The sequence below is a fragment of the Neovison vison genome, chromosome 13, assembly GCF_020171115.1.
Source record: "Neovison vison isolate M4711 chromosome 13, ASM_NN_V1, whole genome shotgun sequence".
Lineage (NCBI taxonomy): Eukaryota > Metazoa > Chordata > Mammalia > Carnivora > Mustelidae > Neogale > Neogale vison.
This window is the reverse complement of record NC_058103.1, coordinates 152,249,351-152,262,553: the sequence shown is the minus strand read 5'-3', so window position 1 is coordinate 152,262,553 and position 13,203 is coordinate 152,249,351. Positions and strand designations below refer to the sequence as shown.

The 13,203-nt window shown below is 54.3% G+C and overlaps 1 protein-coding gene across 1 annotated transcript; it reads right to left on the bottom strand.

Annotated features, from left to right (window-relative positions):
- Nucleotides 1–2,101: 2,101 nt before the first annotated feature.
- On the bottom strand, nt 2,102–9,329 carry PSMA4 (proteasome 20S subunit alpha 4). Its single transcript, XM_044230453.1, has 9 exons — nt 9,234–9,329; nt 7,641–7,666; nt 7,373–7,415; nt 6,415–6,577; nt 5,180–5,257; nt 4,784–4,872; nt 4,190–4,320; nt 3,580–3,703; nt 2,102–2,488 (listed from the first exon to the last, which is right to left on the bottom strand). Exons 2-9 carry the CDS (start codon nt 7,641–7,643, stop codon nt 2,334–2,336), a joined length of 786 nt encoding a protein of 261 aa, XP_044086388.1. The 5' UTR covers nt 7,644–7,666; nt 9,234–9,329; the 3' UTR covers nt 2,102–2,333.
- Nucleotides 9,330–13,203: the final 3,874 nt, after the last annotated feature.

Below are 13,203 nucleotides of genomic sequence, written 5' to 3'. Positions count from 1 at the left end.
ACCCTCCAGTTCTACTACCTGGACTGGAAGGCCGGGATTTCAGGATTTCACTCCGGCATATCAAGGACCACTGTTCCCTCAGTCCTTAGTATCTGAGGCCTAATATGTGCCCCTCTCTGTTCTCAGTGCTGGGACACAGCTGTGTGAGTCCCAGCTCTGGACAGTAAGCACATGTGCCAGAGGGTGAGGGCTTGGAGAAACATGGCCACAGGGAAAGGGAGGAGGCGTGTGCAGGGGGGTGGCTGCTCCTTTTGGGGACATGGCCCAAACAAGGGGAGACTGAACATGGGCAGGGGGCCAGGGGGAGGGTGGGCAATGCAGACACTCCCAGGGCAGAGTAGTCTCAAGGCAGACGGACGGGCAGGCACAAAGGCCCTGGCGTGGAAGAGGCTCGGTTATTTCAAGAAACAAGCAGCTCATTCAGATGAGCAGCTGGTGGAGGGAAGGAGCCGTGGGGCCCCTTGTGACCCAGAGTGAAGCGGCTGTCCCCGTGCGGAAGGGCGGCCCAGCCACGGCCTGTACTGGGAACTGCTCTGGCTGCCGTGTCGAGGACAGACCGACCGGCCGGCACGAGAGGCTCTCGTGGCCAACGCCTGCACCCTGGGTCTGGTCTGGTCTGGAGACAGGCAGCTCCTTCTCCATCTACCTCCCCTTCTGGGCAGAGCGAGATCATGTGGGACCACATGACCCCACGGAGCCGACCATCACCACTTAGATTCTGCGTCTGCAGATTTGCCTGTCACCCCAAGCCAGCACGGGCGGGACCTTGGCGGTCCCCGTGGACGGTCCCACGTGTGGACGGGCCCAGCCAGCTTCGGAGTGGAACCCTGCCTCATTTCAGCCTGAGCACCACCAGCACCCTTTTGGTCTATTTTGTGCCTATTTTTCCCATCTTTGTGCTATTGGTGATCCCACCTAAACTCAGTGGCTCAGTGGGTTAAGCATCCGCCTTCGACTTAGGTCATGATCCTGGGGTCTTGGGATCGAGCCCCAAATCGGGCTCTCTGCTCAGTGGGGAGCCTGCTTCTCCATCTCCCACTGCCTACTGCTCCCCTGCTTGTGCCTCTGTCAAACAAACAAAATCTTAAAATAAACAACAACAGAACACTATGTCCGAGGGTCTTGGGAACAGCCCTTGGCAGGAAGGCCAGTAGTGGGGCTGGCACACACCGCCCCTGGGGCCCACACCTACTGGCTGGGGCCCTGCGTGTTCTAACAAGCTCGGCATGTGCTTCTCATGGGCCCTCAAGCCCGAGAAGTCCCCGGGGAGCTCTGGTGTCTCCCACACCCGGGCTGTGGGGTGCAGGGGGGCCGGCCGGGGCCACAGTCAGGGGAACGCAGCTCTGGAGCTTCTGGCAAAGGGGGCTCCATCACAAGGACAGCTGGACTCAGCAGTGGGGCTGCCTCTGGTCGGTGTAAACTGTCCCCTCTTTGGTTCTTCTCTTCCACTGCTGCCTTTGCATCTCAGCGCGGGCTCTGGGCAGCCTGTCCCAGTGTCAGGACCCTCACCTTGCCTTGCCCACCCCCACTGGCTCCAGTCCAGCTCAGCCCTTGCCTTCGTCCTCAGACCCATCCCTGTGGACAGAGCCTCTGTGAGAAGAGCAGGGGCGGGATTCCAGGGTGTAAGCCTCGCAGACAGGAGGACATGGGAAAGGGACACTGCGGGGGACCCTTCCCACAGGGCACTTGGAAACTGCTGTTGGCAAAGTGGGGTGGTGGGTATGCGGGGTTTCACTCAGTCACATCTTCCACACGTCGCTAACTCCTCACAGACGTGCATGTTCACGCAGGCGTATGCACACACTTCCAGTCCAGTATGAACCCATCCACACCAGGGACAGCACGGGGCCCTGTGTCCCTGGATTCTACCCCGCAGACACCTAGACAAAGACTCTCTGTTCCGCTCCCAGTGGAAGGGGGACAACAGCAAAGGAAACCCCGACTGCGCCATGCCCCCCTTCCCATTTATGCAGTCAGCACGCGTCAGCTGTCCCCGTGCATGGACGCCACAGGGCACCTAGCTCACGGGCAGACCACGGCCTCTGCTGACCCCGGGGCCGTCGCGACTCCTGCCACAGACACTCTCTTCCTTCGCCTCAGCCATTCTTTCCAAGTTTTATTACCCAAAACAAGGAGGGGCGAGGGCGTCCACGACCGGCAGTCCATCGCGTCGCAGGATTCAAGTGGACAGAGGCGGCGAGGACCCGACGCAGCTGGTGCCACCCTTGTCTCCCCACACAGGCGCAAACAAGCGAGGGCTTTCTCGGGGTGGGAAGGAGGACAGCGAGGGCCCTGAAGTGACCCCACGAGAGCTACGAAACCCCTGGGTCCTCCTATTTATCCTTCTCCTTCTGCTCTTTTTCTTTCTTCTCCCGCTCGGCTTTCGCTTCCTCCTCCTCGTGATTTTTGATCAACTGCTCCACCTCCTTCTGTTTGAGGACTCTGATGACCGTCTTCCCGTTCTCTCTTGTCAGGGTGGCGATCTCCACTGCAAGGGAGCACACGCGGTTACAGGCAGATGCCCCCGGCACACGGCTCACAGTCCCAGCTCCCCCGGAGCCCAGGCCCAGCCCGACGCCGACTCCCGGCCGCTCCCACAGCAAACAATACCTTCCCTCCTGTCCGGATCCCAGCGACACACACACACGCCCCTACCGACAGGTCCCTCACCAATCCCGACCTCCGACTCGCCAGTCTGTCACTTTCCTTCAAAGAGCACACCGACCTCTTGCTCTAGCTGGCCTGCCATTAGCTGCGACACCAGCGGGAGCCTCCGTGTCCTCCACGGAGCCCCTGAAGGCACAGAGTCTCTAACCAGTAATCCCATGCCTTTGTCATGGACTCTGGAAAGCTCTTCAGAACGAAGCCATGAAAAGCAGCTTCCATGCCACAGACAAGAAAAGTAAACTGACACCAAAGGAGAAGGAGTTTTTTGAGCAGGGGAAACGGGGTACTGCCTCCCTGAAATTAGGGAGAAGTACACGACAGGACCGTCTGCAAGTCGACTGCATTTTCTAAGGAACACCAGGGGCCCAAGTATCCTAAACTAAATTGTTCCATTAACTGACCCTAATTTTTGAAAACCTTATATAGAAATAGTTTTATATGATCGCAGAGCTAAACTAAATAAAGTTTACTTTATTACTTAAAACTGCAAACATGGGAAACAGAAGAGATCAGTGGATTTAAAGAGAGGGTACCCCAATTCGTGCGAATGTCATCCCTCAGACACACACCACGCGGATGAGCACGTAAGTACGTGCACGTTATCGTCCGTACACACACAGAGCAGACTGTCGAGAAACTGGTCAGTTAAGAACTAAAAGCACAACTCAGATCTCTAACCAGGAACACAGAACATTCAGACCCGAGCCCTCACGCTCGGAACCCAGTGTGGGACTACGGTCAAGGCACCGAACCTCACGAAGGCTTAGCATCCTCGCTTAGGAAACAGGTCTAACGCCGCTCAATTCCTTAAGGCTGCGGCGTCAACGAACTCGGACATGTCAGGGTGAACACAGGAGCCGCTCAACGGCTTCTCGCACTCAAGTGAGCCGGTTAGGAGTGAACAGCAATTACCTTTTTCAGCTGACAGTTTACTCACGTCCATGGTCTTATTGAGGACTTTGATAGCTAAAGCAAGTGCGGACTTCAAAGTCATTTCTCCTTCTTTGTAGTCTTGTTTTAACATTGACACAGCTGCCTGTAAGACGTAAAGGAGAATCAACAAAGAATTTCCTTTAAATTCCTGCACTTTTTTGGAATACGGATTGGTCAGAGGAGAAACGACTGAATCGCTGTGGGCACTATAACCAAGACGCACAACCCTAATGGCAGGGAGGGGGGAGACGGGGTGGGGTGACAAGGGGGTCTGGAACCTGGACCTCCCCAGGCCTGCAAGGGGTCCGTGATAGCAGTCAAGGGGTCTGAGAACTAGGATATGAAAAATAACTATGTCTGTTTCCACTTCTCACTGAACCTGGCGTTTCCTTTCGTTACAAAGGTAGACGGGAAGTCCCGGGAGTATCAGCGGTGCTTGCGAGCTCCTCATCAGCAGGATCAAAGATGCTCTGCTGTCACGTCAGGGTTGCGGCAGCTATTTTAGAATAGTCTGTACTCACGGCCACTGGAAAATTGTGGTGGTTCTTAGATCTTTTGCTCAATTTCACTGCAGCGCCAAAGTACTCACAGCACTGTTGTTCCCAATGCACGTGGCTTTCCATCCTCCGTAGTTCCCACTGGGGTCGCTCTGGTAGAGCTGAAAGCCGTAGTGCTTGTCCCAGCCGATGTAGAGCAACGAAACACCAAAGGGACGTTTTCCTTTAACAGCAACAGCAAACAGCCAAACATGTCAGCAATCTGAATCCGGGATCGCTATGGTTCCCTGAGCCCAGGAGGGGGACCACAGCCTCTCTGAGGACTGAAGCATTCAAAAACTGCTTTGTTTTCTGAGCATCACAGATAAGTGCCAGCCAAAATGCCACTTTTGTCTCTAGGATTTGGGCACAGCCAGGAAGAGGAATAGAGACACAGAAGACTGGTGCTGAATTTCATTATTATGCAGAAAGCAGTTTGTTTCCAGATTTGAAAATGGCATTATGGCCTTCCAGCAGTCTATTAATAAAACATACGACAATCTACACAGCGGAAGCCACTTAATTCACGAAGCAGGAATTTATGCAAAGTGTTTTATTTCATTTTCAATTTCTTTTTAGCATCTCAAAAAGGTAATTGTTCCTAAAATGGTTTAACTCTGGAATACAATGTTCAAAAAACTCAGTACCTCCAAACTGTGTATATGCTTGTTTGATGTCACACAGCGCTGTGACCAGCTGCTCACAAGGAATCGGCTCCTGGTACTGTAACAAATACCTGCGACAAAGAAACTGGCTTATGAACAGTTTTCTCTAAAACACAGATACACTCTAAGCAAACAATACACCCTCTGGAAATACATCTGTGCCACAGAGACAGTTACGTGTGATTCCAAGAGGGAAGGAGAGAGCATGGCTGCACTGGGATATGCTTAGAGGAAGCAACATGTTAAAACCATAGTCTGAGAAAACTTGAATTTTCCAGGAATACATTTTTTAATGACTCGGACCTTTGCACAAATGACTCCTCCTTAAAATACGGCCACTAATGCAGGTACCTGCACCGATGCTATCTACAAGCATACCTTTGAGCAATGAGCCGCAGCTCATTAGTGAGAACGTTCGCGTCGGAAGTGATCCCTGCCACGCTGCAGGCCATGTCCCTTGAGAAAAGGAAGACAGGGATCAGTAAGCAGGGAGAGGTCTGCGAGTTCGGTCAGAAACGCACCACCCTTGCTCCAAAGCCACTGATAGAAGTCTTTACAGACTTTCAACCCGATGTCATTCCACATTAAAACTAAACAAATGCACTCATGAATCCCCCAACTGATGTATTTACCATCACCACCCTGTGAACAGGCAAGGGAATACCATGAAGAAGATAAAGTAAATCCCAAGACTCATCAACAAAGGCAAGAGAGGTTTTACCAGATAGGGAGACAGGCTGCTCTGTGCCCTCCTCCCTCCTGAGGCCTGGCCTGATGGAGGTGAAGGGGAGGGCACCCACGGGAAGGGCCTTTTCTAAGGCTGCCTAGAAGCCCAGGGCTAGGCTCACATGAAGGGGACAGTTGTACCTTTGCCCTCGTCTCCTGGTCTGCCCTGGCTCTCCCACAGACTCGAGAGCCTCTGTCCTGCCTGGCAAGCCTGAGACAGTGACACTGTAGAGGGGACAGCACTCCTTCGGACAAGCCCATCAGAGAAGCCCAGGAGCAGCGATCACCTGGCCCACCCCTGAGGAGACGGACCAATCAGCAAGCCCTGCTCGCTGCCAGCTGCCAAGTCCCACACACCGCATCGTCACCGAGGGTACGGGGCTCAGCTGAACTGTCCCCACACCTCCGGGAGGCCTGTGGTTTGGTAAGAGTCCGTGCAATTCCACAGAATTCCAGAGCAGCCACTCTGAGCAATGCGTGGAGGGCCTGCTTCAAGTTGCACGCTGTGCTGGTTTGTCTGTGTTTATTCCATTTCACTAAACTGCCGTAACTACTCCAGTAGGCTGAGACCCAGAGACGTTAAATAATCGGTGTAGGGTCACACAGCTTCTAAATGCACCCAAATCTGTGGGACTACCAAGCCCGAGTCCTACATAACTCCGGTTCCCCACACAAGGCTTGACTCTGCGCTTCAAGAGGGTAACACGAGGTCTGGGGCTTGAGGAGGTTTCGACAAGATAAATTAAAAGCAGAAATTCTCAGAGGTAAAAACCGTTCTCTTCAATTCTACCATGACACAAAGAATAGCTCTCCCAACATGTGTGCAATATCACTGCATGAGAAAGTGAGACACTTAACACACCACCGTTCCCTAAGATCTCACTTACTCATTCAGTTTATAAATTTTTTCAGAAAAAAAGACTTCATCAAGAAGCTTGTGGATGTTGCGTCTCTCTGCTGCAAGCAAAACACCATCGTTCGCTAGAATCCCCAAGCAGGTGCCTGCGTGCCCAATAGCTTCCATGGCGTACTCCACCTGGTACAGGCGACCTACAAGACACCAGCAGTGAGTGCCCAGCAGCGCGGCCCCCAGCACTCAGTCACATCACTGGCAGGACACACACAAGAGCCTCACTTTCACCCTTGATGAGGCACCAACCAACCTGGTGGCCAGAATCAGCCCAAAGTGCAAAAAAGATGAACTTAGCAAAGGATTAAAAAAAAAGTTCCTACATAGGGGTGCCTGGCTGGCTCAGTCAGTAGAGCATGGGACTCCTGATCTCAGGGTCGTGGGTTTGAGACCCATGTGGGGTGCAGACATTACTTATATAATAAAACTTAAAAAAAAAAAAAAAAAAGTCTGGTGCGCCTGGGGGGCTCAGTGGGTTAAAGCCTCTGCCTTTGGCTCAGGTCATGGTCTCAGGGTCCTGGGATCGAGCCCCACATCGGGCTCTCTGCTCAGCAGGGAGCCTGCTTCCCCTCTCTCTCCGCCTGCCTCTCTGCCTACTTGTGGTCTCTGCCTGCCAAATAAATAAATAAAATCTTTAAAAAAAGAAAAAAAAAGTCCATTGGACCCTCTCCCCCCATTTTAGTTCAAACTCTAAAGACTTATTTATTTATTTATTTATTTATTTGAGAGAGAGAGACAGTGAGAGAGAGCAGGAGAGGCGGGAAGGTCAGAGGGAGAAGCAGACTCCCCATGGAGCTGGGAGCCCGATGCGGGACTCGATCCTAGGACTCCGGGACCATGACCTGAGCCGAAGGCGGTTGCTTAACCAACTGAGCCACCCAGGCGCCCCACAGACATTTTGTAATTTGAGATGGCTTAACCAGTTTCGATTTTACCTTCTGGAGAAAATATGGTTGTCCTGGAGTCATATCTTCGAGACTGCAAAGGAAAAACAGGCAAGTGAGTCCTGCGCAGCAGAAGTCAGTCCCCGAACCACCTTATGAAACACCCTGGCGTGCACAGCTCAGTGTGCAGGAGGGGCTGACAGGGAAGAAGACCCCGTTGCAGCTCTTCTACCTTCCGTCCCCTTCCCTCCTGCTAGTCTAGAGGCACAAGCAACAGCATTTGTCAGGCAACAGCTCACAGGCACGCGTAGCAACTCACCATGTTTTCTGGACGTCACGTAATTCCTGTAAGAATAAAGTAAGATCATTATTAAAATGAAACTTGCAATTTAAGGAGCATTTCCTGACTTAAAAAGAAAAATCTGTTTTGTTCACTCCCTTCATCATCTAACATCCGCAACGCAAGCACAAGGCCAGATGCTGGAATCCCAAAACCGGGAACTGCACTCCCTTCCCTGCAGAGCTTACAATCTGGTACTCAGGTGAGGCAGGCAGACACCATTGTTTTTTGAGAAACAATTACCAAAAATAAAAATAAAAATAAGTGAGTTCAAGTTAGACATGGGAGACACAAATAAGGCTGGGAACCACTGGGCCTAAGAGGAAGGACCCGGGGAGACGGGGAGAGCACCCAGGCAGAGGAGAAGGCCTGCTGAATGGTGAGAGACAAACTGCTAAACTTAAAATAAACCGGAAGGTGCTAGAGAGCTAAGCATGCACACCGACGCGCGCGAGCCTCGAATGCCGAGTGAAGAGGCTGAGGCTTTCTTTCTCCAGGACGATGTGGAGTCCCAACCTAGAGGAGGTAGGGCTGGTGATCCTGCTATTCCTGCAGAAGCCAACAATGGGGCTCAGTGCAATTTAGTGTAAATGCTAAACTTCAGACTGCAAAGCCCATTCTCCTAAATCCCAGAAATTGAGAAGCAAGCTTAGAGAGAGAAGCTAGAGATCCAAGCCAGCCCTCAAAGCCCCCCAACCCAAGTAAAAACTGCAAATGTTCTCTCTCGGGCAATGGGGCTCACGGCAAGACTGTGGCCCAGAGCCACAGGAATTGGATGACATTTAGGAAGATCACTGTAGCTGAGGAAAGGTAACCAGTTAGGAGGCTGTACACCAGTCAGCACGGGAAAGGGAAGGACAGCCCGGAGCACAAGCCCCGCTGCGCACCTCCGGTGCACTTCCAGCAGGGCAACTTTCGGATACCCACCCTCCCAAGTGACGCCCCCATCCCACCTGTGCAACCCCCACCCTGGCCCCAGCCCCAGAGTGCACCAACCCCCCACCCCAGTCCCGACCGGGCAGAGCTCGCTGGATGCCGAGCCCAATCCCCAACTGGGACGCAAGCACTAGATCCCAGCTCAGACCCCAGCCCCGCCCCGACGTGCGCACTAGGTCCAAGCTTGGACCCCGACCCGACCCGCGCGCTAGATCCCAGCTCGAACCCCGGCCCCGGCCCCGGCCTCGGCTCCCGACCCGGCCCCCGACCCGGCCCGGCCCCGACGTGCGCTCTAGATCCAAGCTGGGACTCCAGACCCGGGCCCGACCCGCGCGCTAGATCCCAGCTCGAGCCCCCGCCCCCGCCCCGACGCGCGCTCTAGCTCCAAGCTTGGACCCCGGTCCCGACGAGAGCGCTAGATCCTAGCTCGGACGCCGGCCCCGGCCCCGACCCAGACGCGCCGCAGCCGAGCCCCGCGACCGCCGGCCCGTCGCCGAGGAAGCGGGTGCAGAGTCATGGCACCCTGGGCGCCTTGGTGCCGGCCGCAGGCCCAGACGGCTCTGCCGCGGGGTCCACGAGCCCCGGCCGCGGGGACGGCAGCCACCCTTCCGCGGGTGCCCAGGGGCAAAAGCTCACCAGCGGGACACGGAAGAGCGGAGACGTCCACCGAGACGCCTCACGAGGAAGAACACCGGCCGCCACCGCCACGGCCGAGCAGCCGCTGTCAATATGGCGCCGGCGCGTGCGCAGAGCACGGGGGCGGGGCCGCCGCTGGCCCGGAAGTCCGGGGGCGGGGCCGAGCTGGCGGCGGCGGCGGGAGCGCCGGGGCCTCCGGCTTCTCCTTGCGCTCGGCGCCGCGAAGGCCCGGGGTCTGTGCCGGGGCGGCGCCGGGAGCCCCCCGCGCCCCGCGCCCCCCGTGGCCACGCACCTTCGGGTCGGAAGGGCCCCGGGCGAGGACGCTGTGCTCCGGAAGGGGCCGTCCTCCGCGCGGACCCCGTGACCGGTGCCGGCCCCGGGCCCTTCCTCGGCCGCGTCCCCGACACTCCGCGTGCGGCCGTGCGCGCCCGTGCGCTGCTCCGCGGGGCCGGCCCCGAGCTCGGCCGGTGCGCTGCGTCTCGCCTGCGGTCTCCGCTCTCGCTGCGGGCACACGGAGCGGGCCGCGACGGGCTCACGCACCCCGCGGGGCCCACCCTGGCCCCAGCCGCTTCCCCGCTCGGCCCGCCCGGGTTAGGGCCACCCCGACCAGCAGCGCGCACAGCGCTCGGCTCGGCCCACCCCGTCTGCCGTCGGTCCGGTGCCCGCCGTCGGTCCGGTGCCCGCCCTCCGCCCTGCTCCCGGCGGCTCCCGCCCTGCGGTCCCCCACCTCCTGCTGGCGCGCTAACTTGCGCTGGGCCGCGCGGTTGGCCAGATCTGGGTTAAACGGAGGCATGGGCTTACAGTCCCCTCCAAGGAGAGCCCCGGAGGGCAGGGGCTCCGGGCTCTTCAGGTGGATGGAAAATTACTCCTGGGGGACTGGACTCTGAAGAGGAGGCAGCCTGGGAATGAGCCGAGTGTGAGGCTCCTGCTGTCGCTCCTGCTGTCGCTCCTGCTTCCCGGCACAGGAGGAGGTGAGCCAGGCAAACCGGCACAGGGCCCCACGCGGGTGGCTCACTATGCGTTCTCAGGCCCAAGTGAGAGGCAGAAGGTCAGGTCGACGGAAGAAAGCTGGTGAGACAAAAGAGCAGAAGGAGAACGAGTCTGATCAGTTTGGGGGACAGAGCAGCTGAGTCTGAGCGGAATGAAGGAGACAACAGAGGAAGGGAAGGAGGAGACACGCCAGGCAGATTCGGAGACGCCTCCAACGCCAGAGCTTTTTCCCTGTAGGTCACAGCATTAAAGCGATGCTTTAGGATGATGAGGCCTCACATGTTCCTTTTACAGTGTGGTACGGATGCTGCCCATTCCGAGGTCCCGTGTCCCCTCGCCTTGAATCCCCTGGGCCTGTGACTACGGCAGAAGTCTTCTGCTGTGACTTCCAGCGGTCGGTCATAAAACATGATAGGTTGCGGTCTTGTCCCCTTGGGATGCTCGTTCTTAGAACGTGGAGAGGTGTTCTGCCGCCAGCCTAGACGAGGTCCCAGCATCCCCTGCCAGATACGTGAGTGACGTTTACTGCTGATATCCTCAGTCGCTGAATTTCCCCCAGTCCCAAGATCACAGAGGCCCAAGCATTCGGGGAGCAGAGACCAGCCGCCCTGGTGCCGAGTTTCTATCTGCAGAATCCATGAGATGCTAATGACTGAGACTTGAGCCACCAAGTTTTTGGTTAAATTGTCACACGGCAATATGCAGATACAGTTTTTAATCTGTCTCTAAAAGGATGGAGCTAGGTTGGAGAGATGAAGGATAAGAATACCAGAAAGTAAGGTGCTCCTGTAGCCTGGAGGGGATAAGAGCCTGGACAGAAAGAGCAAGAGCAGAGTCTTTGCTGTGCATATGTGCTGTGCATATTGATCCCCAAATCTAGAACTGGGTTTTCCCCTCCGTGGATGAAAGGACCAGGGACTGGCTCTTGTAGAAATGCATTTATTCCAGCAGTTTATTGAGGGTGTGCCAGGGGCCTGGCATGGAGCTAACAACAGAAAATGAATACTATTCGATTTATGCCATCAAAGATATGGTTGTTGTTTTTTTTTTAAGTTTATCTATTTTTTAAAAAAATTTCTACATCCAATGTGGGGCTCAAACTCATGACCCCAAGATCAAGAGTCACAGGCTCCACCGACAGCCCGCCAGGCAGCCCTGTTCCACCAGAGTTTAAAACTACAGGGAACTGACTGGAGATAAGCAAGCACAGACACCAAGTAGTACACTATCAATGCAAGCCCGTACATACTTAAACATCAAGATCATGGCCAGCAACATCTGCATTAGGAACTCGGTGAAGGAGAACCCATGTTTGCAGGAGCAATTAAGGAGATCGGTAGAGTTTCATGGTTCAAGAGAATGAACAGTGGTCTGGGAGTGAAATCCACAATTCCGTTCCTTTTTCTGGTCCCCAATTTCCAGAATGGTCAAGCTAGATTAAAAAAAAAAAAAAAAAAAAAACAATGGGGGCGCCTGGCTGGCTCAGTCGGTTTGATGTTGGGGTTGAGAGCTCAAGCCTCAAGTTGGGGGTAGAGGTTACTTTTTAAAAATAATGATGAAATCTTTATAAAAAATATATACAATGCCTTAAATTTCAGAAGCATAAGTGTTTTCATGTGAATGATCTCGTTGGATTCTAACACAGATGTGTTCACATGTGCATGCACGGTGGGTTAGAGAAGGGAGGACTGGGACCCTGGCTCTGTAAGCAAATTCTTCTGTAAGAAAATGGGGATTAATCACAGCACTACTTCCCTCGTGGGTTTGTTGTGGAGATTAAATGAGACAATGCATGTAAAATACTGTGATATAATAAATACAGGTTTGGGTTTCCTTCTGCTCTAAAACCCTTGTAATTCCCTGACTGGTAGAGTAAGAGGAGTGTCTTTGTTATTCATCATAAATCCCTACCAACCACACCTGAATTTCGTCTCATGAGTCCACTCCACAGACGGAGAAGTGAAGGCTGTTCACATACACGGAAAAAGACAAGCCTGAATGGCCAGGCCTAGAGACTTGAGATCTCCTGGAGAACGGACAAACCCACAAGAATAAGTAAAGCCATTTACTGAATTGCACGAAGGAAGACATGAAGAGAAATCAGCGAAGGAGACCGTGGTATCATGCACGTCAGTGTGCAGGGAGCTGCGGTTTGCAGACATCACATGTTCATATGAAAAGGACCACAAAGGAGAGCAATTTTGCAGTATCTGCTGAGAGACCCTCTTAGTCTCAAGCTGAAAACGAAGTGATGTTCGGGCCCCTCACTCAGGAGTCGGCGGCCTTGCCCGGAGGTCTCCGTTGGCTTCTGGGCAGGTCCAGTACCATCCAGGCCCAGTTTCAACTGCTGCCCTCTCAAGCACGTGAACCCTTCTCCTTACGAACACTGCTGCCTCTTAGTCTCAGACCTTTCTCATAGCATATGGTCATTTTGCAAACATCTTTTGAAACCATGAGGAAAGCGCTGTATTAAAAAAGGGACAAGAGAAAAAAATAGTTTGATGTAGTCTCTGCCCTCCAAGAGCTCCCATGTGATGGCCATAATCCACGACACCAAGTGACGTGCCGCAACGAAGACAGAGCACAGCGGGGTTTCAGCAAAGCGGGGGGACGGGAGGAGGCTTCACGGAACTGGGGCTATGTTAACCAGGTCCCTGTGTTACACCCAATTATTTAAAATACGTGAATCTATCCATACACATGTGTTCCTTTTAAAATTCAGCACAGTCACTGAGCTCAGGGCTGGACAGTCCTTGAGAGATGATCTGAGTCAAAAATCACCCTTCTGCATGTTCTACCCACGAGGCCAGCTGGACCCCAGAGGGACGCACCTGCTCGCGGGCACTTGCATACAACGTAAATAACGGTCCCGAGATCGCTTGAAGGCCTTCGTGGTTCCACAGGCTGGTCTGTTCCGTGAGTTCATTTCTCACCGAGCAGGAAAAACCTTCATAGAATTTGATTTGGTCGCCTTGGGTTT